This window comes from Balaenoptera musculus, chromosome 1 (assembly GCF_009873245.2).
Source record: "Balaenoptera musculus isolate JJ_BM4_2016_0621 chromosome 1, mBalMus1.pri.v3, whole genome shotgun sequence".
In the NCBI taxonomy this organism is placed as follows: domain Eukaryota; kingdom Metazoa; phylum Chordata; class Mammalia; order Artiodactyla; family Balaenopteridae; genus Balaenoptera; species Balaenoptera musculus.
The window spans coordinates 16,890,706-16,916,154 of NC_045785.1; the positions used below are offsets into that span (position 1 = coordinate 16,890,706).

A 25,449-nucleotide genomic window follows, 5' to 3' on the forward strand; every position below is an offset into this window, starting at 1 on the left:
TGCTGCTGCAGCCACGTGGGCCCCCTTGCTTTGTGCAGACGCACCAAGCACACCTCTGGGCCTTTGTGTCAGCTGTTACCCCTGCTTGGAGTGCCCTTTCCCTAGATACCTGTAGGGCTCACACCCTCACCTCCTTCAGATCACTCTCTATCCTCTTCCTTGCTTTATTTTCTCTTCCAAACACTTATCGCCACCTGCCATATTATATTTATTGTGTGTCTCCCTGCGCCTGCTATAATGCAAGTTACCTGAGGGAAGGGAATTGGACTTCTATGTTCTCTGCCGCAACCTCGGCACCTAGAACAGGGTCAGGTACTTAGAAGATGCTCAATAAATATCTGTGAAATGAATTTTGAGTCTAACACTTCGGGGACTTTAGTTTACAGAATATTTAATCGCATACATCGTTGTCCATTCATTCATTCAACACAGACTGCAAGCCTCTGTGTGCCAGACACCACCCTGAAATCCAGAGCAACAGAGAAACAGGGCGCCCTCCTCTGTGGCTCAGGGACAGGGCTCTGGTAGGCAGCCGGGAGCTGGTCCTCAGGACATCTCACAGATGTCACGAGTACCCCCTACCCTGGGATGCTCTGAGGTCCCTGCAGCCCTGGCACACATGGGCATCAAGGAAAGGAGGGGAGGGTGGGTTCTGGGGGCGGCTGACACTTGAAGGCCCCACATTCCCAGGCCTCAAAGAGCCGCCTTGTTCCCAGGACTTTCATGACGGTGCCCCTGGCCCAGCCACCCCAGCAGCCATGAGCCACTCCCTTCTCACGGCCGCTATTGACACGCACCCAACGCCACCAGGCTGGGCAGTGAAGCTGGCGGCTCCCCGCGAAGCGAGTTCCACACATTCTTCTGGGTTTCAGTCAGCAGCCTGGGCGCTGGGGCGGCCAGCAGGCCCCAGCCAGGCCCTGGAAGCAGGAAGGGGGCAGCAGGGCCAAAGAGGCCAAGGCCGGAGCTGGGGCACATTCCAGCAGGGCCAAGACCCTCAGCCTACCCTCCTTGCTTCCTGGCGGGAGAGAGATGAGGGGAAGGCCGGGGTGGGCCCTGGAGGAAGGGCAGGGGGCTCCGCAGATCCTTGGAGGGCTTGCGGGGGGACGCGGCCACGTTCTGCCCCTCCTCCTCCAGCCTGAGCCCTCACAGCTGGGAGTGGACTGGGGCAGGGGGCAACAGGCCAGGGCTGGGAGTCCTTCCCGCATGTCCCAAGTGGTCTGAGGGTCCAGAACCCACACGTCTGGCCTCCAAGTGGCTTCTGAATCATCGTTCCAGATCTTTCCACATCCTGGACGGCCCCCTCACCCTCCCTCCTGAGACTCGCCCCAAGGCCAGGCAGCCCTGAAGCCTCTGCAGACTCACCCTAAACCTTCAGTCCCCAGGGAACAGCCAGGGGAATCCAGAGAGGACTCCGTGCCGGGCGGCTAGCCATTCTCTCCTTCACTTCCCACACAGGGTAGGGCCCGGCCTGGCGCACTTAGGCCTTAAGGCCCCTGGATTAATTCAACTGTCTCTAGGGTCTCAGGGAATATTGGCGAGGAAATTAATTAACAAACCTACAAACGAACAGGCAATCCCACAAATGACTGCCCTAGAGTTACGTCTTTCTAGGCTCCCGCCAGGGCAGGTGTCCCCAGGAGGCCCCGTGGACACTCGGGCACACCCATCCTGAGTGCCTCTGTCCCCAAAGCCAGACCCCAGTCTTCCTTGCCCGAGGAAGCCCTTGCACCACCTAGGACCTGAGTCCTTTTATCAACACCAGTGGTGACAGTTTTATCAACACCCCACCGCCTGCCTGCTACGGGTGAGCGGGATGCCGGTGGGGTGGTGAGGAGCTTCGTGTGGCTTCAAAGCCTGGCTCGTGGTGCCTCCAAGCAAAGTGTATGTGAGTTGTTGGGCAAGTTATACGATCCCTCTGTGCCTCAGTCTCCTCTGCTTAGAAAACGGGGACTGTACTAGTAGCTGTAGCTTAATTCATTGAAACCGACATATTACTGAGCGCTTACTACCTGCCAGGTGTTAAGGAGACAGCAGCAGTGAACAAAAGCACATAAGGTCCTGCTCGCATGAAGCTTAAATTGGGGGTGGGGTGGTGATAAACAAGTAAATAAATACACATTAGACAGTGACAAGAAGAAAACAAAGCCGTGTAAGGGGACAGCGAACATTAGGCAGAATAGTCAGGGACTGGAGGGAAGTGAGGCAGAGGGTCACGCAGATATCTGGGGGACAAGCATTCTAGGCAAAAGGAAGAGCAGATGCAAGGCCCTAAGGTGGGAGCGTGTCTGGCACGGTCCAGAAACAAAGACCGGCATGTCTGCAGTGCGCAAGCAAGGGGAAAGTGGGCAGGAGGAGAGAGCTGAGAGGGAAAGGGGGAGGCCAGATCTGTAGGGCCTTGGGGGCTAAATTAAGTCAGGGGCTGGGGTCTGACGTGAGCAACATGGGGAGGGCAGGGAGACTGTGAGCGAGGGAACAACGTGTGAGGATCTGTTGAGAAACTTCATGCGTGGCAGACAGTGGGCACTGGATAAATGTGAACTATCCATATTATTTTGTCAGCATCTGGCCTGGTACCCCAAGACTGCCCTCCCACTACTGCAAGCCCTAAACCCAGTCACCTTCTGCCACCTTCCTTCCACCCATCTCCCGGGCTGGGCCTCAGGCCCGCAGATCCCAACTTGCCTGCACTCAGCCTGAGAACAGGCCCAGGCTGAGCTGGTCGGGGTCCAGGACTCCCCGGACACAAGGAGCTCGGCTGGGGCGTGGCGGGGGCGGTGGGGGGGGGGCGTCCATCTCTACCCCCGCCAGCCTCTGCCTCCCTCTGTGGACAGACCTGCACCCTCCCTCTGGAAATCTCCAGCGCACACTCACAACCCCCTCCGGGCGGCAGATCTGGAGCAAGGGGGAAAGACAGGGCTGCCAGTTATGTCAAGGGGAGGGCTGAGGTAACACTGCCCCTGAGGGAAGGGGAGGCTCCTCCATTCCCGTCTGCCCACAGCCTCCCCAGCAAGGAAACCCAGGGGAGGAAGGAAACAGGTATCTCAGTGACTTCCCCCCTCAGCGCTGGAAAACACCACAATCACCCTCAAGAACCCTGTCTCTTGGCAGCGCTGGCCCCAAGAAAGGAAGGGCTAAGGCCCCAGCAGGCCAAGGCAGGCCCTGAGTCACCCAGGCCTGGCCCCCTCCCCCAGCAAGCCTTCCCACCTCCTCTGAACTGAAATTACTCCCACACTTAATCAGAGACCACTATTTCCTCTGTCTCCTGCCCCCAGTGAGGTCTTGAGCTCCCTAAGGACCACCTTTACCCTCCCCTTGTGTCCTACCCTCACCCACTCACTATGGGCTTGCAGACATGAACTGAAAGGCAGGAGAGATAAAGTGCAGCAGACGAGGAGGAGCCCAAGGCTGGCTAGGGCACAGGGCTAGAAGCCTGCTGTCGTTTAAAACTTACAACAAACTTCTCACCCCCATTTTACAGATGTGGAAACTGAGGCTCAGAGAGAGGAACTTGTCCCAGATCACACAGCTAGGAAGTGGCAGAGCTGGGATTCGAACATGGGTCTGTAAGACTCCAGAGGCCAAGCTCTTTCCAGCCCTTCTACCCTCAGCCTAGGGTGGGACCATGAAGACCTCGGTGTGGTTGCTGAGGAGACTGTAATCCCACAGGATCAGAGCTGCCTGTTGACCCATCTCAGTTCTGGGAAAGTGCAGCCAGGGCCTGTTTCTGTTCACCCATAAGCCCCCAGTGCTGGATGCACTGGTGCACAGTAGGTGCTTAGCAAGTATCTACTGAATGAATGAACCCTGAACTCCTGCTCACGGTCATGGAATGCTGCTCAAAGATGTGGTGAATGAACAAGTGAATGAGGACTGGCTGCAATCTGGGAATTCCTCCCACACACAGCAAATATCTCCTTCCCCCCTCCCCACTCCTGCCAGGGTAGAACCCCTGATCAGGGGGCAGAGCTGGGGTAGGGTCAGAAAAGGAACATTTCATGTGCTAGGTTGATGTCTACTTTTTGGAAAAGTAAAGATCAGTGTTGGGAGGTGCAAGTTCAGGTCAAGACTGGGGAGCAACTGGATGGATGGGCCCTGCTGGATGTGTTGCAGTGAGAGGCTGACAGAGGATTAAGGAAGCTGCCCTGATGGGGATGGGGGAGGAGAGGTGCTGGGTGGGTGGGGCAGGAGAGGTGAGGGGTCAGGTCTGGGGTGGGGGTTAACGAGTGACTCAGGAGGGCAGAGGTGAGAGGGAGCCGGCAAGGCGAGGACAGGGAGTCAGTCACTGGGTAAACACCGGCCAGCTTAGATGAGTCCCTCTCTTGACTCTGAGGACAGGGGACAGGGATGGCCCAGCACCACCTGAAAGAGGGTGGGTTGGCTCTGTGGTTCACCACGCAGGCCCAGATCCCCAGATGTGCCCCATCCACATCTGCCTCCAGCTCCCTGCCCACTGACCCCGCCCTGCCCTTCTCAGGCTCACTGGGTCCTCAGGGCCTCTCCGGGCCAAGTGTCCTCTTTCTCTCGGCATGGACCCATCCAAGCTCAGAGCAGGGGACTGGACTGTAGGGGCAGGCCTCCCCTGCACCTTGAAGAGCTGGGGAGGAGAAAGCTGGGGAAACAGATCCACACACTGTCCACCACAAACTGGCTCAGCAATGGGCACTTTCTGCACGTACTCCACCCAGCCCGGCACTTTGAGGCCGTGTATTCTGAGTTCCCCTTGGGCATGTGGGCTGGTCTCAGAGAGGCTAACAATTTGCTGGAGGTCACACAGCTGCTCAGTGAAGAGCAGAGATTGATTCAGTTCCGGGGCTGTGGGACTCCAGGGCCCGTGGGTGTTCCACACAAGAATCAGTTGTGTCCAGAACGGTTCTTTACTTGTGCCTGCCTGGTGACCAGCTCCCCAAAGGGAGAGACGTCGTGGTAAAGTTCCAGTGAGGATGGATATGGTCCCCATCACCACTGAGTGCCCCTGTTTCAAGCTGGCAAAGAAAGGCGTGTCCTCGCCCTGCCGAGTTCCCACCCTGCTAGAAGTTTCTCAGCCTGGCCCCCAGGAATGGCAGGCCGGGCCATGCCTAGCGCGAGTCTCAGACTCAGCAACGTGGCCGGGCGACTCACGGGCTCCCACGAGGGCCGGCCCCGCCCCCGGTCCGTCGCGGGGTCCCCTGGGTGCCCTTCGGGACAGCCCCACGGAGGAGGGTGGCGCCGGCCTGTGCCGGCCCGGGGTCCCTGGCGGGCGCCGCCGTCCCGGGCCAGAGTCCCAGCCGCGCAGCCTTGGCGCCCCAGCCAAGTTGGCGGGGGCGGCGAGAGGGGCCCGGGGCGCCTCCTGCCTCTCCGCCCCGCACACTCACCGCGAGCAGCCGCCCGTGCAGCACCAGCGCCAGCAGCAGCGCGCCCGCCGCCTGCCGCCCCATGGCCCGGCCCGCTCCGCTCACTCGCTCGCTCGGCGCCCGCCCGCAGCCGCCCGCTCGCCAGGCTGCTGAGTCCTCGAGACAGCGCGGCCCGCTCCAGCCACCCCCACCCTTCCCGCGGCCGCCCCGCCCCCGGGGCGAGGCCCCGCCCCCTGGCCTCCCCGCCCCGGGCACCAGGCCCCGCCCCCTGGACCGCCCCGGGACTGAAGGCTGCGCTCTCCCTGGCCCGCTTCGCAGCCAAGTGAGCCTTTGTCTGGGCCCCAGCCCCTCCGCGCGGGCCGCGGCCCAACCCGACTCCCCGCCAAACCCGGCCTGGAGTCTGGGATGGGACGGGGGCCGGGGCCCTGCGCGCTGGACCACCCTCCCTCCACGTGCACGCCTCTCCCGCACCTCCCCACCGACCCCCGGACCCCTAAATCCATCTGCTCTCACACCCTTTCACACTCCGCAGACGTGACTCCACGCGGGCGGCTCTCCAGGACCCTCCAGAATAGCACGCGCTCACTACAACTTTGGATCACAAGATTACCTGCACACTCACAACTTTCACGCGCTAACGTGCTCATCCACTGCCCGTGAACGCTTGCACACGCTCACTCCCTTCACCCAACTTTCATACACTAACGGTCCTCCCCGACTCAAGAGATCACTGTATGCCTTGAAAACCTTCACTGCTACAGGTGACGCAGTGGACACAGCTTATACACATACACGCTCAGCTGCTCACGTTCATAGTCACATTTTCACACACATATGTGAATCCCAGGACAGGAAGCGGAAGGACGTTTTCACGCTCAGATTCCCCACAGGGTCTCACAGTTCACACACAGGCCAACAGAATTTCTTACACGCACAGCACCTGCAGTTTTTTACATTTTCTCAGTACCTCTACCTCACAGTGGGCACTCAATACGAAACTGAATTACCCCTGATACACACCGTTCTCCACATAAATCACTCACAGACCAACTTTGATTCACATAAATCACAGCCCCGCTGCCAGAGATGCACCATCTCACACACCCAGGCCCAGACACAAACAGACACTGCCAAAGCCCAATCACAGGTGCTTGGGAGGTAAATCACGGTCCCTGATGACACAGACCCACAGACAACACACACAGCCATGCCACCAGGCCTCCCCAGGCCATGGTCTCCTTGCTGCCTGAAAATTTCCAGGGCAGCCCAGGCTGATGGGTGGAGAGAAAACTGGGGTGTGTAAGTGTGTGTGTGTCACTTAGAGGAAAACCTTTTGAGTAACGATGGAGGAGAATAAAAACTGAAGTTTCCATTGTTTCCTGTGAGAGTTGCTAGGTTCCAGAGACTCACAAGTGGGGTTTGCAGCCAGGAGTGAGGTGAGCTGTGGACAGAAGGAAATGCCCAGCTCACTGGGCGGCACCAGGCCTGGCTCCGGAAGGCATGTTCCCTGTGATAAGGGCCGGCCTGCAGTTTCCCAAGCACTCTGAAGCCTCCCATCTGGGAGATGAGAAAACACTGGCATCCTGACTGGCACCTGGGGGATTAAGAAAATACTGGCATCCTGACTCCCATCCCAGATAAATGCCCCATCTCCAAAAGCTGGGTTCTTCTCCACCCTGTGGGGTGTATCTAGGGGACCAGCTCAGAGCTGTAAGGGGCAGAAACTACATTCACAGTGGTTTGGCCAACTCCCCAGCCTAAACGCAGATGCCAGACACAGCACTGAATAAGGTCTATTTCTGCTCCAGACAGGGAGGTGGACAGAGGAGGGATGCCTGATCTTGGCCCTTGGTGAACCCCTAATCTGATGGAGGGAAAGGGGAGGATATAATCCCTGTCCTCATGGTGTTTTCAGTCTGCTGGAGAATCCTGCCTCCATCGCCTTGCTGTGCAATCTTGAACAAATTTTTCAATCTTTCCATGACTCCATTTCATCATTTAGACAAGGAGAATAATGTTAAGACCTCCATCACAGTGTTGTTATGAGGATTAAAATGAATTAATATATTTATTTTTTAAAAAGAACAGTTTTGGGACTCATGGTAAGCCCTAAATAAGCAGTAGCCATTTCTTTCTCTTTTTTTTTGTGGCAGGGTAGGGGTGGCACGTGCTGCGGAATGCGAGATCTTAGATCCCCTCCCGGGGCTGGAACCCATGCCCCCTGCATTGGGAGCGCAGAGTCTTAACCACTGGACTGCCACGGAAGTCCCAGCCATTTCTCTTATTACTGTTTCTGGGTAGCTCCCAATCTAGAGAGCGAGACACAAGTCTTCCCTCAGGGGACTCCAGTCTGATGGAGGAGCAGTCCCTGCACCCAGTGCCGCTCTCAGTCTGAAGGCCAGATGCAGCCCCCAACCCCAAAGAGCCCCTCTAGTCTGGTGGGGGAGTACAGCCTTGCACTCATCAAACTTCCCTGTCTGATGAGGAAAACTACAAAACTCCACTGACTTCAGAGTTGACAGGTGGCCAGCCTTGGTGGCAGGATTTTTCCAAGGCCTTGCCTGTCCGTGGAGGGTCAGCATCCTTGACAAATCGCATTTTGTGAGCTGCCTCAATGTTCCCTACCTCGGGGCCTTTAAGTCCCAGAGCCTTGGCTTCTTGGATGATTTGCTCATCAGCAAAGGAAAAGGAGAACAAGCAACTCTTTGTAGATGTTTGGTCAAGACTAAATCTGAGCTATAAGTCTTGCTTCCTAAAAGAGGTTGAGGAAAGAGATGGTAAAGCTTACTGGACTGGAAGGAACTGGGCTGACGTGGAGGGCAGGAAATATGGCCTGCCGAGAAAGTTCCAGAGTAACTCCACCTACCCTGAGGATTGGTCATCCCCTTGTTTATTCTGCATCCTCTCCTTCCCACTAAGGGATTTGGCTGGCTCTGTTTTATTTTGCTGTCCTTGATATCTTTAGTAAATGTTCTCAAGTTGCTTTGTCTAGGGCCTGGCTATCTCCTCATATGGCTTAGAAGAGGAGCAGAGGCAAGGCCTTCCAGGCTCTTGCTGAGCCCAAGAGGCACCTATAATCGCACTGTATGTACCCATAGCTCTGGGTGCTGGTCACACTCTTTGGGAGAGAAACAACTCAAGCCTCACACAAGGTTCCTTAGATAAGGGGAGACTACCAGAGTTTGGATAGGCAAGAGCAGCCAAACAATTTGGCTTCTGAGAAACAGGAGTCTGATCTAGTCTGATGGGGGAGTACAGACTTTGTGGGTCACCTGTCTGCCAGAGTTTGTGGGTCACCGTCTGCCAGAGTTTGTGGGTCACCGTCTGCCACTACAAAATTCACAAGACTCAACTTCTCCTGGCTTCCACTCCTACTCCAAATCTTTTCTTTGCCTTGGAGCTTCTCACTCATCTCACATTCCTTTATTCATTCAGGGCTGCAGTGGACGGTTGGGCAGGTTGTTCACTGAACAAGGGTATGCAGCCAAGGGGACACTGTTGTGGTGTTACATCTGCCCAGAGGGGGTACCTTTTGTAATATGAGCAAAGGTACCATATGGGTTAGCTGTGGCCCTGCGTTCATTCAACAATGAAAGTAAACATCTATTATGCACAAGAGATGCAATGCCTGTGTGGGAAAACAGATGCCGGCAGAGCAAGGATATGTACTTGGGTGAGAATATGGAACAGGAAATTGGTGTGAAAGGGAGTGGGATGGAGGAGAGGGAACCAGGAGATGATGTGGAGAAGAGGAAGAAGAGGAGGGAGGACACAGTTCTAAGCAGGCAGTGAAAATTCATGGAGAGGGAGGGAAGCATGCAAGGCAGGGAGATGCAATCCTGGCCAACTCTCCAGCCACACGCCTCCCCCACCCTGGTCTTTGCACATGCGGTTCCTTCTCCTTAAGGGCTATTCTCACCCAACACCCACCCCACTTCACCCTACTACTCTCTTTTAGGATTCAGCTCAAACCTCATGTCACCATAGAAGCCTCCCCGACCTCCCAGGTTAGATCATGTCCCTCACTATGCTTTCCCACAACCTCCCTCCCCCATGCTTCTCCCTCTGAACATTTTTGACAATTGCAATAATTTGGAAGACCATTTAATATGAAGAGGCATAATGAAGGCAGAGAGCGTGACTACCTGCTTTCTGACTTGTTCCCAACTGTATCCTCTGTGAAGGGCACAGTGCCTGGCAAAGTTGGCATTTGAATAATTTTACCTGAATGAAAGAACAAGTTGGTTCAAGCAAAGCATAAGGCGTAAATGTCCCCTTTCTGGTTTGTACTTGGGGCAAAGATAAACTCCCCTCACAGTCTGATCAACATTGAATCTCACTTGATCACAATCCTAGGCAGTAGGCAAGTGAGTGTATTTTATTACCACCCTTTTCAGACAAGGAAACTGAGGCCCAGGGAATGAAGTGGCTTGCCTACATCACACAGTCAGTGCCAGGAGCCGTGGTGGAGCCAGGATTCATGTCCATGTCTGTCTGACTCTAGAACCCACATTCTCAACCCCTCCTAGTATTTCCCCAACACCCCTCGTCATTATCAAGTGAGTTCTTGCTGAGCTTCCACCTTGGGGCCTCACCTGCCCTCTGAGATGCTCCTTGGAAAGGGGGTTCCCTGGTCAAGAAGTTTGGGAACTCTGTACTCTTTCCCACACTTTGGCCATCTCGAAGGACACCAGTACAGGAAAGTTTCTGAGCAGGCCTCCGGTAAAGTCGCCTGTCCAACTCTGCTTAACCCAGCACTCCTGAACATATTCAAGAATGGAACCCACTTGTTTTTTGGAAAAACCTTTTAACATCTCACAAGACTGGTGTTTCTCAAAACACACTTGGCAAATACTGCCCCTGACTCCTGAGCTGACCATAAATGGTCTCTGTAATTGGAATTTGTCACTCGAGCACCTCACACCACCACCACTCCCCTCCATCCAGGCTGGAATTCTCATGGCCTCCATACAGCCCCTCACATTCCTGCCCACACATCCCTGCTTCAGCTCTAGAAGACGTCTGCGTGGGGGCCGTAGTTGGAGCTCCATAAATGCTCAGTTTCCTTCCTTTGTCACTGCATACATGGGCGTTTTACCTCCTGTGATCAGCACATGCTGATGATTTCCTGTCTTGTTTTTCTCACTTAACATTTTCATAAACACAGTTCTATGTGTCAGTCAAGACCAGGGCTACATAAAAGTGGTTCTGTGGACCAGTGCCAGCCCCCAACTGTGTATTACCAGTCCAAGATGAGATAAGAAGTTTGCTCAGAGCGTAAATCAACTGTGTCAGTAAGCACTCTGTTTAGCTCAGCTGACACTATTTTTTTCTTGGAATACTTAGTCCGTTTTGGAAGCAGCTCATGGATTTACATTCTGGTACGAGCTCTTCATTGCAGTTGGTAATCGTTAGCAATCTGTGGGCCAGTGACTCTGAATAGCAGTCGTGTTGACTTTGCACGTAATATTTCGTTTTTTAAAAAAAAATTTATTTATTTATTTGGTTGTGGTGGGTCTTAGTTGCGGCAGGCAGGTTCCTCAGTTATGGCGTGAGAACTCTTAGTTGCGGCATGCATGTGGGATCTAGTTCCCTGACCAAGGATCGAACCCGGGCCCCCTGCATTGGGAGCGCGGAGTCTTATCCACTGTGCCACCAGGGAAGTCCCGATATTTCTAATAATTATGTGGTGTCAGGTCTCATCACCACACCGTTATTCATTAACCCTATCCTGTCGTTGGGTATTTGGGCTGCCTCCAGGTCTCTGTGATTCATAAAGCATTGCTCTGAGCTGATATGTATGCATCTGTGGGCTTATTTTTATAGTTCCCTCAGTTTTTCAGGACCACAAACCTGAGGCCAGAGAGGTGGGGTGGCTTCCGCAGGGTCACGAGTGACAGAGGCAGGCCTCCCACTCAGACCTCCTGACCCCCAGCCTCTTGTTCCTTCCTCCAGCCTGCACTGCCCTTCCTACTGGGCAGATTTTCCGTCCCTTTCATGCTTTTCTTTGCTAGGCTGTGAGCCTTCTGCAGTGTTCCCACATGTTGTCTTTTGGAGCTTGAGAGAAATCCTTTTGGAATGTCCTGTGCCTTCTCCCTGGAGTTCCCGGCTTTGTTCAATTGTTCATGAGAAATTCCTGCCCTGTTGGGAGGGGCTCAGGAGGCTGTTAAAAGAGTTTGCCAAAAATGGTGGTACCAACTCGGGTAGAGCACATATCTGAGGCTCTGCCTCTCGAGATTTCCGCTTAAAAGGAGGCCGTGTGGATGCAACTAGTGGGGAGGGTGTCACACGCCCCCAGTTTTCTGTTTCCTCTGTAGAGCAAGCAGCACCAGTCACGTGCTGGCAGAAGAGATAAAGTGGGCCTCAGGAATGGGGGTGGGGTGGGCTAAGGCTTTGGGGGTTAGGTTCAGAGATGAGGAAAGTTTAGGGTATGGTGAAGGTCAGGAATAGGCTGAGTGTGTCTCTGCAACACCCACCTTGGTAACACAAAAAGCTGCGTTTATTTCCTAGAATCATGATATCAGATTAACTGTTTGAAAAGGGCCATATCAGATTTTTTTTTTAATAAATTTATTTATTTATTTTTGGCCGCGTTGGGTCTTTGTTGCTGTGCGCGGGCTTTCTCTAGTTGCCACAAGCAGGGGTTACTCTTTGTTGCAGTGCATGGACATCTCGTTGCGGTGGCTTCTCTTGTTGCAGAGCACAGACTCTAGGCGTGTGGCTTCAGTAGTTGTGGCTCTTGGGCTCTAGAGCGCAGGCTCAGTAGTTGCGGCGCACGGGCTTAGTTGCTCCGCGGCATGTGGGATCTTCCCGGACCAGGGCTCAAACCCATGTCCCCTGCACTGGCAGGCAGATTCTTAACCACTGCGCCACCAGGGAAGTCCCCCAGATTGTTTTAAATATACAAAAGGAATTCTAATATCATGCACCTATACTCAGTGTTACCAAAGGCCGCAGGGACCAGTGGATTGGGTAATTGAGAACACAGGTGGGCTCTGAGGGAATTTCTCCTTTTGTTTATTATTTCCTGGGAAGAACGTATTTGAGGTTAATGCTGCCCTGATCAGAACACTGGTATTGGGTGCAGCCCGAACCTCCAGGGTTAAATACCATCCTTGCTTTGTCTAAATTTCTGCATATTTTGGAGGCCAAGATTTATCCCTCTTTCTCTTGGAATCTGTTCAATAAATACTGAGAAAGAAACTGCACTTTGGATGGAAAGGGCACTGGTTGAGGGGCAAAGCCCTGGGGTGGAATCCCAGCTCTGCTATTTACCAGGTGCCTCAGTTTCCCACTCTGTAAAATGGGTACTAAAACCTAGCCTTGCAAGGAGCAGAGGGCTGTGAGCCTATGTTTCAGGCCTTGGCAGCATGCCTGACACACAGTGTGGGTGCTCAGTAACAGTGACATACGTCTGCAGGTGTGACGGACATTCCCCGGCCACCCTCAGCTGCAGGGACACGTAAGCTGCTTCTGTACACAAGATGGACAGCACAGCAGCCTCTGGCATTGTTCTGCAGCCGGTGTGCTGCTTCCTGTTTACATGGACCCTGCAGATGCATGGCTTGAACAGTGGACATGGGGGACTTCCTGTGACCTCTGCAGGGCCACACAGAGCAGAGGGCCTTCTCTAACTAAGAACCTTCTCTGGACTTGGGCTGAGTGACTGGTGGGAGAGAATCATGAGTAGTGAGTTTCTACCCTGAGTAAGAGTTAGGGCAGTGCAGGGATCCTGTCCCTTTTGGGTACAATCTAATCCTCAATCTTCAAACTTGAGCATTCGCTATGTACAGAGCTCTGCACTGACATCTATCATTCACTGAGCACCTACTACGTGCAAGATGTTGTAATCATGAAGAGAATTATTATTACTGAGTGCCTGCTCTGCACATAGTACTCTGTACTGAAAATGTCACCCTTTTTTTTTTTTTTTTTTTGGCTATGCTGCGGGGTTTGAGGGATCTTAGTTCGCCGACCAGGGATCAAACCCGAGCCCCGGCTGTAAGAGTGACGAGTCCTAACCACTGGACCACCAGGGAATTCCCTCAAACCGTTTTTCTGGAGAGCCACTGTGTTCTGTAACTGTAACCATCTTCATCATAATCATCTGTTCCTGACCGCTCTGTGCCTCAGTTTCCTCCTCTATACAATAGGGACAATCCTTTCTTAAAGGATTGATGAGATGATTGAGTTAATACACACAAAGCACTTAAAACAATGCCTGGAGTATATTTAAGAGCTTAATAAATGTTGGCTGTCATGATTAATATTATTAGTTATTGAATATTCATTGTGTGTGAGACACTGTGATACTTTTTTTTTTTTTAATAAATTTATGTATTTATTTTTGGCTGTGTTGGGTCTTTGTTGCTGTGCGCGGGCTTTCTCTAGTTGCGGCGAGTGGAGGCTACTCTTAGTTGCAGTGCGCGGGATTCTCATTGCGGTGGCTTCTCTTATTTCAGAGCACGGGCTCTAGGTGCATGGGCTTCAGTAGTTGTGGCACATGGGCTCAGTAGTTGTGGTGCATGGGCTTAGTTGCTCCGCGGCATGTGGGATCTTCCAAGACCAGGGCTCGAACCTGTGTCCCCTGAATTGGCAGGCGGATTCTTAACCACTGCACCACCAGGGAAGCCCTGTGATTATTCTTAAGGTAATAATAGCTAAGGTTACTGAGCACCTATTGGGCACGAGAGCTTGTAATCAACATCAGTGTAATAACTGAGCTCCTCTTGTGAGCCAGAACTGGGCTAGATACTGGAGACCCCGAGAGCAGTGTCCTGGCCAAGGGTCTGATTCTCTGATTAGGAGAAACTGGACTGTTTTGAAAGTAGGCATCTCCAGGAGAGTCAAGGTTGACTCGAATGCAAATATGGGCCTAGAGCAAGAAGGGGATGCCTTGAGTGGCCAGAGAGAGGGTTTAGGAAACGGGACACTCTTGAACTATCTCTTGAGCTGGGCCAAAATGGACCCCAACGAGCTGTATTCCTGTGAATGTTCGCCTGGGCAATGGGTCACTAGGGGCCTGAGCACCCACCAGACAAAGGCCAAAGTCTTCTCCCTGGGGAGGGAAGGGGTGCAAGAGACGGAATAAAGAGTGTGCTGCACTGCTGAGCTTTGGACCCAGGGAGGATCTCCCCAGTCCTCAGAGATGGAATAAAAGTGGAGGTGAATTCAATGGGCTAGGGGTTAGGTGCCTCCTTCCTTCCTCCTGCCTTGGGACCACCATGTCAATCTCATGGATATTGCAGGCTTGCTGCCTTCTCTTCCTGGTCACAGGACTAGGCCACGGCAGGCGACCTCCAAAAGCCATGGAAATTTGTAGACCTCCAGGTTCTGTGTTATTTCAAGGTCAGCCCCATTCCACATTCTGAGTTGCTATTGGCCCTCATATTTCCAAGGAGAGAGGAAAACTCCAGCAAGAAGGGACTGGGCCCGAAATTCAGAACCACAGAGAAATGGGCCCTGAGGCCTGAAATGGCCCCTGGGCAGCCTGGAAAGATGGCTCAGGACTCTGGAAGCCTGAATTCTTGGGTGGAGGCACTCTCAGTTCTCAGCTCAGGAAGCTCCAGGCCTGGCTTTGGACTCGGAGGAGAGATTCAGAAATATTCTAGTCCGGGGGCCTTTAGAGACCATCAAAAGGACCCCACTCATGTTACAGAAGGGGAAACAGAGGCCTGGAGAGGGGAAGTGATGTCCCCAAGGTCTCAGGGCAGGCTGGTGGCAAAACTCGTCTGGAATCTGGTCTCCAGAGTCCCTTAGGCAGAAGGATGGTGAACAACTGGGCGTCTTGTGGGGCCTGATTCCTCAGCACCCAAATCAGTTGAGTCGCTGAAGGTTTGGAGCCCTCGGTGGCCCAGGGAACATTTTCCCAGATATTCCCACCTCATTCTGACCCTTCCAGCTCTCACCTGGCCTGGACAGACCACTCTCTTCAGAGATTTCCCAGGAAAGACTGTTCCCCAACCTCTAACCATCCCTGGTTGCCTGTTTCAACGCATGCCACACTAGCCATCAGGGTTTGCTCTACATCCACCCTGGGCCCTGGTCATTAAAACCACATCTTTAAAAGAACAAATGTATATAAAGTACTTAGCACAGTACTTGCCACATATTAAGTGTTCTATGAGGGTTTCCTATCATCACTGTCATCCTCATCATTATTACTTCTACCTTTCTTCTTACATGGGGCTCTGCTAAAATCAATAACAATTCTTGAAAAAAAGAAGAATATTGGACTTCCCTGGTGGCGCAGTGGTTAAGAATCCACCTGCCAATGCAGGGGACATGGGTTCAAGCCCTGGTCCGGGAAGATGCCACATGCCACGGAGCAACTAAGCCCGTGTGCCACAACTACTGAGCCCACGTGCCACAACTACTGAAGACCGTGCACCTAGAGTCCATGCTCCACAACAAGAGAAGCCACCGCAATGAGAAGCCCGTGTACCGCAACGAAGAGTAGCCCCTGCTCGCCGCAACTAGAGAAAGCCCAAGCACAGCAACAAAGACCCAACGCAGCCAAAAATAAATAAATAAATAAATAAAATAAAACCTATGCTCTAAAAAAAAAAGAAGAATATGAATAGGGATTGAGAATGAACAGCCTCAGCAGAGGCTAAGAGAGGCTGAGAAGCTCCCCAGTGATTCATTCAAGGTGTAAATCAGAGATTCCAAACTCAGATCTGTGGGCCTCACGTTCAGCTTGCAAGTACTTTTGTTCAGCCCTCAAACACCATGATATTTTTAAATTCGTTGCTAACACATAGAAAATCAGATTCCTGGCTTCTCTAGAAAAGGCAACTGCCCATTTGAGAGCTGGGTTTAGACGAGGTGTCCCCTCTCCTCTCAGCCACAGTCTCCACCACTCCCTACTACCACCCAGCCCCCTTCACCCATTCACTTTTACCTGCCCAGCCCTGTAGGTCCTCAAGTGTCTAACCCCCCATCTAAATGGCTGTCCCCACCACCACCCCCAATGGAGGCTTGGAAGGTACATTTTGCCACAAACAATTTATTTTCCACAACTGCAGCCTGATGGACGTGTGCCCACTTCACGGTTGGTGTTGATGTCACCACCAGCTACAGGGCTTAGAGATGGGCTCGGGGGCTCTCCAACCCGAGAGGATTGCTTCCCAGAACTTGGGCAGATGACCTAAGGAAAAGATCCCGTTGCCGAACAGAGGGAGCTCAGGCAACTTTATCCCTGGCTTCTGCGGCAGCATGGGAGTGAGGTTCCGGCTAGGAGGCCCGTGAGGGCAGCTCGGGTTGGTGGAGTCATCCACGTACTGCAAAGCATGGGCAGCCCTGGAGGACGGCGCCATGCAGATGCTGGCGCAGGAGTTGTCAGAGGCGGCCAGTCTGGTGCTGGGGTTGGAGTACCTGCGGGGGAAGGAGTGGTCCAGGTGGTCCAGGTGGATGGAGTTGGCGGCGCGTTCCAGGTAGCTGGCTGCAAGCCTCGGCAGGCTCAGGGATGATTAGGGCGGTTGGTGTAGAAGACGCTGGTGGATCTGTCAAGGTAGTTGATGCCTCTGATGAGTTGGTCCAGGGAGGTGGGGCCAGAGGGACCCGAGGGACGATCTGTACAGAGCAGGCAGTGGGGACTGCCACGACAAGCGGGCTTTCTGGCCACCTTGGGGCACTTCACCAAGTGGCTTGTCTCCACATACCTGGAGCTGTGGGGCCGGCCCATGCAGATTCTGCTCACTGGAAGTCTGGGGGAGTCGGGGTTGTCGGACTGCTCTGAAGGGCTTCTGCTTGCCTCTGAGCCACTCAGGTACGAGAACACTTGAGGTTGTTAGCCCCGGTCACACTGGGGCCGTGGGACCAGCCTGGAGTCCCAGCCTGGGCCAGAAAGGACACATTGTTGGGATGGTTCAAGCGGCTGCAGGTGTTAGAACGGCTCGCTTGGCATCCAGGCATCGTCCCAGTCGGGCAGACAAAACTTCGTGGTGCGGAACTGCTGAGAATTCACCTGGAAGCTGGTCCCCCGGGCCTGGCAAGGAGAGAGCTGGGTCACCTCTCCTTGGCTCCCTGCCACCTCCCCCTGGGCTTTCTCGCCGGGTGTTCCTCTTCCCATCCTCCTCCCAGGCCCAGGGATTTTCAAGCTGTAAAGCAGCCACCGTATTCTTCAGAAAGCACAGAGGACAAGAGATGGGGAAGAAGGCAAGACCCTGAGAACAACTGAGGCCAGAGGACCCCTAGAAAAAGTGGGGCAGTCTCTGTTTTCCTTTAACTCTAGCCCACATTCTGAAATTCCCATTTACCTTTTAAGCAGGGACACTAGGAGACCACAAAGGCAAAGGACTGAATCTCTAATGCTGAAATTCCAGGTACTGAGACACACATTCTTTGGAGGTAATATCAAATAGCTAACCATCCACTACTCAATGCACCCTCATACTAAAAAATATGTCTTGGAAGCAATGCAATGCATGCCCTCTCTCTTTGCCCAGCCCTTTGCTTGTGCTTTACGTTGTAAGTCTCACTACAAATCTAGGAGGTGGTTACTATTCTATTCCTATTTGACAGGTGGGGAAACTGAGGCTCAGAGAGATGACGTGACTTGCCTCAGATAACACAGCTTGTAAGTGGTGGGGGCCAAGGTACTATCTTGAGCGTGTCTGATGACCCTTAAGGGACAATGCCACATTGTCGGGGTGACTTTGCCCCCCCCCCCCAGTCTACTGAGGAAGAATTCTCGCCACACCTGTTGTCCTGTCTGCCTGGATGGGGGCACTGATGGGGAAAAGCAGATGGAGAGGGGTGCTTGTTAACCCTGTAACTGAGATGATCTTGGCTCTATGAACCCCAAGTTGAGGGAGCGGGGGCAAGGTGGTGTTGTAAGTCTGCTAATGGGGCTGGGCTTGTGAGACAGAACCTTCCAGGATATTTGGTCTTCATCCTCTCTGACAGTAGGGAGCTCCTCATCCACCCGACAAGAGAAGTGGGCTTTGGGATTCCTACTCCTCCTGGTCTAAAAGTGGGCACCTCAAAGGGACGAGGGCCTGCCCAGGCTCCAGTCCATTTAACCCCGCCTCCTGTCCCTGGGCCTGCCTGGGCAGTGGAGCCCCACTCCCATTCCCATTGTCCCTCAGGTCCCCAGTAGTCCCCCTTACCAGCAGGAAGGTTCTGATTTCTCTCCCCCACTACTGCCAGCTTGATGCTAATTTTCCACTTCTGCCTAGTGAGAACGGAGCAGTATTTGAGCCTGTCCCACCCAGAAAACAGCTGCCTGCCCCTCTCCCAGCCCATGGCCCTTCAGCTGCCCTTGTCCATTGGGTTTGAATCGCGTGGAATGTCCAGACTCTCGCCTCTTCCATCCCCGGTCCACCCCGCCCCCCATTTCCTCCTCCAGAAATATGGGAGGTGGCTGAGGGCTGGTCCCCAAGGACCCCCCTTTCCTTCCCTTCCTGGCTGCCTGGTCCCACCTGCCCTAAGGGCCCTCTCCCACTCTCACTCTACCTTCAGGAGGTAGATGACTTAGCCCTCCTCTTGCTCTCCACTGGGGAACACCCTCAGGCCGCTACTCCAGGCTGCTGGTCTTGTCATACAATCATGGAATCCTGGAGCTGGGAGAGGCCTCCAGGGGTCATCCTGGTCAGGCCCCTGCCTCAGGGCAAGTACCGCGTTAAGCTCTCCACGACAGATGTGCCCTATTTTTAAAGTGAGGCTAGGGTGGACTTTTTCCAGTGTTCCCTGTTGTTTTTCTAGTGTTTAATTATGCTGAGAGTCAGGAAGTTCCATGCCGGACCTGATATAACTCTCATTGGCTGTGGTCAGCATCAATTTTCTTTTCTCGTTGGGTCAGCAAACATTTATCAAGTTTCCCTAAAGTGCTGTCCCTTTGAGTGACCCATAACATAACAGCACTGTGTTTCCTCCCTTCTTGCCTGGTCCTCATGCAGTCAGCAACACCGTGTTGGGTCCCTACTGGGTGGTGGGCTAGAGCCTGAGGATTCCTTTCAGAACTCCTGTGCCCCCCACCCCACTGGGTCCTGGTCCATAAGGAGCATCTTGGACATATCTGTTGAATGAATGAACAAGATCCCCCTTTGAGATTTCATGGTATTTGCCCTCCATCATTTCCTTCCCGTAAGTATTGAAAATACACTTTTACTTTCTATTTTGAAAAATTTTCAAACTTACTGAAAACTTACAAGATAATGAACTCCCATATACTCTTCATTCGAATCTACTAATTATTAATATTTTGCCACATTTATCACCACACACACACATTATTATTATTATTTTGAGAGTAAGTTGCAGACAACAGCAGCCTTTACTCTTGAATACTTCAGCGTGTATCTCCTACAAGCTGGGAGAACAAGGACATTTTCTTACATATCCAGTTATCAAATACAGGATAGTTAACACTGATATAGCACTGTTAGCTGATACACAATCCACAATTTACCGATTATTCCCTCCGATGTTCTCCATTGCAGCTGTATCTCCAATCCAGGAGCCAATTCACAATCAGGTTTGCCTTTAGTTTTCAGGTCTCTTTGGTCTCCTTCAACCTGGAAGTTCCTCAGTCTTTGTCTCTTATGACATTGATAGCTTTGAAGAGCACAGGCAAATTGTTTTGGAGAATGTTCTCCAATTTGGGTTTATCTGATGTTTCCTAATGATCAGCTGCAAGATCACAAAGCACATACACACAGAAGCCTCCACGGGACATTCCCCAGCCGTGAAGGGCCTTTTGCCCTGGGGTGGGGTGGTTATAGCTGCTGAAACAGGGAGCGAAGAGGAGGGCTCAGAGGGACCCCGGAGAAGGAGGAAGAGGGGTGTAGGGAAACTCAGTGGGCCAGGGAAGCAGTGGCAACCGTTCCCTTGTGGGGCCTCAGCCAGGCCTGCTTCTGTTCTGGGCCGGGGGACGGGCAGGCAGGCAGGCGACCAGCGAGAGGGCTGGACCTCCGTGCCGTTTGTCCTGAAGGTACCCAGGCGCCGAGATCACTGGCCATTTCTGGCCTGGGCATTAAGAGCCTCTGGAAATAGCTCCAGGACAATTATTTCAGGAGGAATGTGCTATTCCTCCATCTTCCCAGAAAGCCAGGCTGTATCCCATAAGATCAGGAATGTCTCTCTCCAGCCTCCCCAACTCCAGGGAATCCTGAGGTCCTCTGGGGGCCACAGAGGCCTTCCGAGCCAGGAGAGTCTGGGAGGCCAGAATGGGGTCAAGGAGACTAAAAGCCCCCTTCTCCCGTGAGAGGAGGGGTGGTTCTGGCCTTAGGTCCTGGACTCTCAGGGCCCAGCCTGGAGTCAGGTCTGCCGGCTGGGGTCCAGCTGACTCCAAGCCCAGGGACACAGGAGGGAGGGTGATGGGGAGCTGCCTACCCCGCCTCCTGCCCAGACTCACCCCTGAGAGACTGACCTGGTAGAGCACCTATTATGTGCCAAAGAACCTGACATTGTCAGTGCCAGGGCCCCACATTCACCCTCTCATTTAATCCTTGCAGCACCCCTAGGAGGTAGGTATTTTGCTTTCAAGATGAAGTCACTGAGGCTCAGAGAGAGCAAGAGACTTACCCAAGCTCACCCAGCAGCCAGATTAAAACCCGATGTTTTGGCTCCAGAGCCTATGGCTTAAGCACTAAGTGAGGAAGAGGGTGGGTCACCCACTCACTCAGTGAGGACTCAGTAAGTGACCCTGTGAACTGAGAGGTTTTGGGAGGGGTCCAGCCGCCATCCTCCACCCCCCAGCCAAGGCCAGCTGCTTCTCCCTCCCTAGCACTGCAGGACGGATGTCCTCTGTCGGTGGGGTGCCCCTCCCCGCACGGTCTCCAGCCACAGCGACCCCCACCCTTGCCCCATCTGGGCCACCTCCAACCTTGGCTCCTTAGCTGCATTGACAAACCAACTGCAAATCATGGGCTTTCCAACAGCCCTTGCCGCTCCCGCTCTGTCCCCTCTCACCTGACTGTCCCTCCCTGCAGTCCTACCCACATCCCTCTCTCCTCCTGTGCCCCACCAAGACCAACAGGGGTCCTTTCCCCACCTCAGGTTTAAAGAGTTCAATGGCATCTCATTCCCCTGGGCTCCCCAAGAATGGAGGGAACAGCCCCCTTCTCCAGAGACCATAGGACCTGCCCCATTAGTGCATAGGCTGCCCATTAAATCCTCTCCTGCCACACAGCAGCTCCCCCCCGCCCCTTGCCCCTGGCCTTGAGATGGCGGAAGGAGTGTTCCCTTATTCTTTCAGCCACATGGCACCTGGAAGCGGCACAGACCAGGAGCAAACCCAGCAACTCAGCAGCCATACTAGTGAGTCCATCGCAGTCTGGGGAGACGGCTAGAGCCAAGAGCCATGACTCTATTGTCATTGTCCCACCCTGCCTGGAGGACATCTGTCCCAGCCTCTTGGCAGTGTGACTCACCTGAGCCCTTATCTGGCTTGGGGCCAACCTGCCTGCAGGGCTGAAAATCTCTCCTGGGCTGGGTTCTGGCCCTCCCCTGGCTACAGCCTTCCATCCACCCAAGCACAGTGAGTCACACACCCTCATCCCCTAACACCCTCAAGGATATGGGCTCTCTGCTCGCCAGCTGCCAAAACAGCACTTCCCTAAACCCCTGTATGTCAGGAGCAAGCCAGGACACGTCTGAGTTCAGGAGCGCTGAGGCAGGTGTGGCTTGGCAGGAGCCCCAGCCAGCAAGAACTGCCCTCGTGCCAAGCCACCTCGGGGCTTTTGAGGTAGAGCAGCCAACCTGGGAGGGGACAGGACTCTCATCATTATGGGGTCTGGGAAATTCCCTCTAAGGGGGCTGGGGATGATGGTCACGTGTAGGCTTATATACATCCTTATATACACCCTTGCTGAGAGAGGACTTGGGAAGCAGGACAGCAAGTAACTGGTTTGTGCTGTGACCTCAGGTAAGTATTGAACTTGTCCGAACCTCAATCTCCCTTTCTGTAAAATGGGGGTAAGGAAGGTGCCCAGCGAACATTGCTGGCTCAACAGACTTGCAATAATAGCTAATGTTATTAGCTACTAATAGCTAAATGCCCCCATGTTGCAGGCACAGTGTGCTGTAGTGGTTAAGTGGGATTCAGCTCATACTGGCTCACAAAAGCCAATTCTGAAATATTCTAGAATCTGGTGAACTCCTTGTTAAACCATTGGTAGCTTGAAATCAACCATGGCAGGAACATTTATACCACAGAAATTGGCAAATGCAACAAATCAGAGGTTTTTTGGGTTGGATTTTTTTCTTTTTTGAGCCCCCAGGTCATCAGCACACTACTGAAGCCATGTCACTATGGCCAAATGACTTAACCTTTTTTTAAGAAATTGAAGTATAGGTGATTTACAATGTTGTGTTAGTTTCTGCTGTACAGCAAAGTGATTTAGTTATACATATATACATTCTTTTTTTTCTATATTCTTTTCCATTATGGTTTATTACAGGATACTGAATATAGTTCCCTGTGCTATACAGTAGGACCTTGTTGTTTATCCAGACTTAACCTTTTGAACCTCTGTTTCCTTACCCATAAAACCACAATAATAATGATCCACATGTAATGAATGCTTCCTGGGTCCCAGCTGCTGTGTGTAATTTTATGCATCGACTAGACTGGGCCATGGGATGCCCAGATACCTGGTTAAACATTACCTCTGGGTGTGTCTGTGAGGGTGTTTCTGGACGAGATTAGCATTTGGATTGGTGAACTGAGTAAAGCAGACCGGCCTCTGCTTGTGGATGGGCACCATCTAATCTGTTGAGGACCTGAATAGAACAAAAAGGCAGAGGAAGGTTGAATTCATTCTCTGCCTGACTAGTTTAACTGGGACATCCATCTTCTGGCCTCGGTACTCCTGGTCCTCAGACCGTCAGACTTAGGCTGGAATCTACGCCATTAGCTGTCTAGTTCTTAGGCCTTTGAACTATACCACCAGCTTTCTGGGTCTCCAGCTTGCAGACAGGGGATCATGTGACTTCTCAACCTTGCATAACTGCATGAGCCAATACCTAATAATAAATAAATATATGTATGTATATATAAATATAAAAAAATATAGTGTATGTACATATATATACAACATATACTATAGTATATAGTATTACATAACATTGTCCTATATATGTTGCTATATGTATCTGTGTGTATGTGTATATATAAAAGTTTGTGTCCCCCCCACCCCAAATTCGTATGTTGTAACCTAATCCCCAATGTGATGGGATTTAGAGGTGGGGGCCTTTGGGAGGTGATTAGGCCACTGAGGGGAAAGCCTTCATACATGGGATTAGTGCCCTTATAAAAGAGACCCCAGAGAGCATCCTTGCCCCTTTTGCCATTTGGGAATGCAGTGAAAAGACAGCCATCTCTGACCCAGGAAGTGAGCTCTCACTAGACACTGAGTCTGCTGGTGCCTTGATCTTGGACATCCCAGCCTCCATAACTGTGAAAAATAAATGTTATTTAAGCCACCCAGTCTATGGTATTTTTGTAATAGCAGCCCAAACACAAAGACACACACACACACACACACACACACACATATGGCTAAGAAATACATATATATATATGTATATTTCCTATTGATTCTGTTTCTCTGGAGAACCCTGACTACTACACTGTGCTGAGTGCTTTATATGTATTCGCTCATTTACTTCCCATTACAACCTTACAAGGTAGATGTTAATAGCATCTTCATTTTTTAGATAAGAAACTGAAGGGTGGAGGTGAATTAACTCACCTAAAAGAACATGACCAAGACATGAACCCAAGCAATCTGGCTCAGGTCTGCCCACTAAACATTGCACCAGCTACCTCCAAGGCCATCACTGCAGTTGCCATTTATTAAGCAATTCCTGAGTGGAGACACTGCGCTAAGGGTTTTCCACATATAACAGGTGGACCCCACAGCCCTCCAGCTTTCTGGGGTTACCTTTTCCTTTAATAATCAAATAAAATAGCTCAAAGCTCCATTCCATGTACCATGGGAAGTTCAGAGCCTTCCTCACTCTTTCTGAGGCACCCAGGGGGCTGTTACGGTCTCTTGTCACCCTTCACTCTGAATCTCTGCTTCTGGACCAATACTCAGCCCCCTCTTCTGTGACTGTCATCATCTCTCAGCAAAGCTGCACCCTTCCTCCACCACGGTGATCACTACTCCCTCCTCATCTGTGCCCCCAAACCACCTATGATAGACTTGACTGAGGCGCAGGCTGCCAGAGGGTGACAACACTCAGCACAGGACAGAAAACAGCCCGACAGAGAATAAACGGCCATCGCTCAGCTCTTCACGTCTCCTCTCCTCCTCTGTCCTCGGGCCCGGGCCACCCACCATGAAGCTCTCGGGAAGCCCTTCTCCATCTCAGCTCCTCTCTCCCCGTCCTCTTCTGAGGCACTCGCCCCCGCAGGGCTCCCCCTCCTCGGAGTGCTGACGTCAAAGTCGACATTTCCGGGTCTTGGTTGACCATACAAAGTTGCTCCCTTGATTTTCACCTGGGGTGGGGTGGGGAAGGTCACCTTCCACGTGAGGGTGCTTTCCTCCTGCCACCCCCGCTAAGATGTGGAGCAGCTGGTGACAATGTTTCCCTTCCTGTAAATATGCTTTGGATGACTAGATCCTTTCAATAACATTGTGAGGTAGAGCCTTTGTCTTCCCGGAGAGGAACTCAGCACTGAGACTCTGCTTTGTGCACGTTCTACGAGACATAGGACCTTTGGGGAAGTTACCTCCCTTATCTGAGCCTCAACTGCCTCATCTGGAAGCTGGGATAGTAAGAATGCCTGCCCCACAGTGTTGATCCCTTGGTGTGTTGTAAACTCTCAATAAATCTTGGCTGTTCAATATTTGACAGATGAGGAAATTGGGTTCTAGGCCCAGCTGTGTTCTTTTTTTTAATAAATATATTTATTTTATGTATTTATTTTTGGCTGCGTTGGGTCTTCGTTGCTGCGCGCGGGCTTTCTCTAGTTGCGGCGAGCGGGGGCTACTCTTTGTTGTGGTGTGTGGGCTTCTCATTGCGGTGGCTTCTCTTTGCTGCGGAGCACGGGCTCTAGGAGCGCAGGCTTCAGTAGTTGCGGCACATGGGCTCAGTAGTTGTGGCTCGTGGCTCTTGGGCTCTAGAGCGCAGGCTCAGTAGTTGTGGCGCACGGGCTTAGTTGCTC

At 52.5% G+C, this 25,449-nt stretch overlaps 1 protein-coding gene and 1 pseudogene across 7 annotated transcripts in view; both read right to left on the reverse strand.

Annotated features, from left to right (window-relative positions):
• HSPG2 (heparan sulfate proteoglycan 2) overlaps nt 1-5,465 on the reverse strand; it is a 101,690-nt gene extending 96,225 nt beyond the window's left edge. For all 7 annotated transcript variants that reach the window (XM_036843588.1, XM_036843626.1, XM_036843598.1 and 4 more), the window contains exon 1: nt 5,352-5,465. In XM_036843588.1, the coding sequence (XP_036699483.1) occupies nt 5,352-5,414 (63 nt within the window). In that variant the 5' untranslated portion in view covers nt 5,415-5,465. The remainder of the gene's footprint in view (nt 1-5,351) is intronic.
• A 10,931-nt stretch (nt 5,466-16,396) lies between these two features.
• On the reverse strand, nt 16,397-17,246 carry LOC118882654 (annotated as a pseudogene).
• Nucleotides 17,247-25,449: the final 8,203 nt, after the last annotated feature.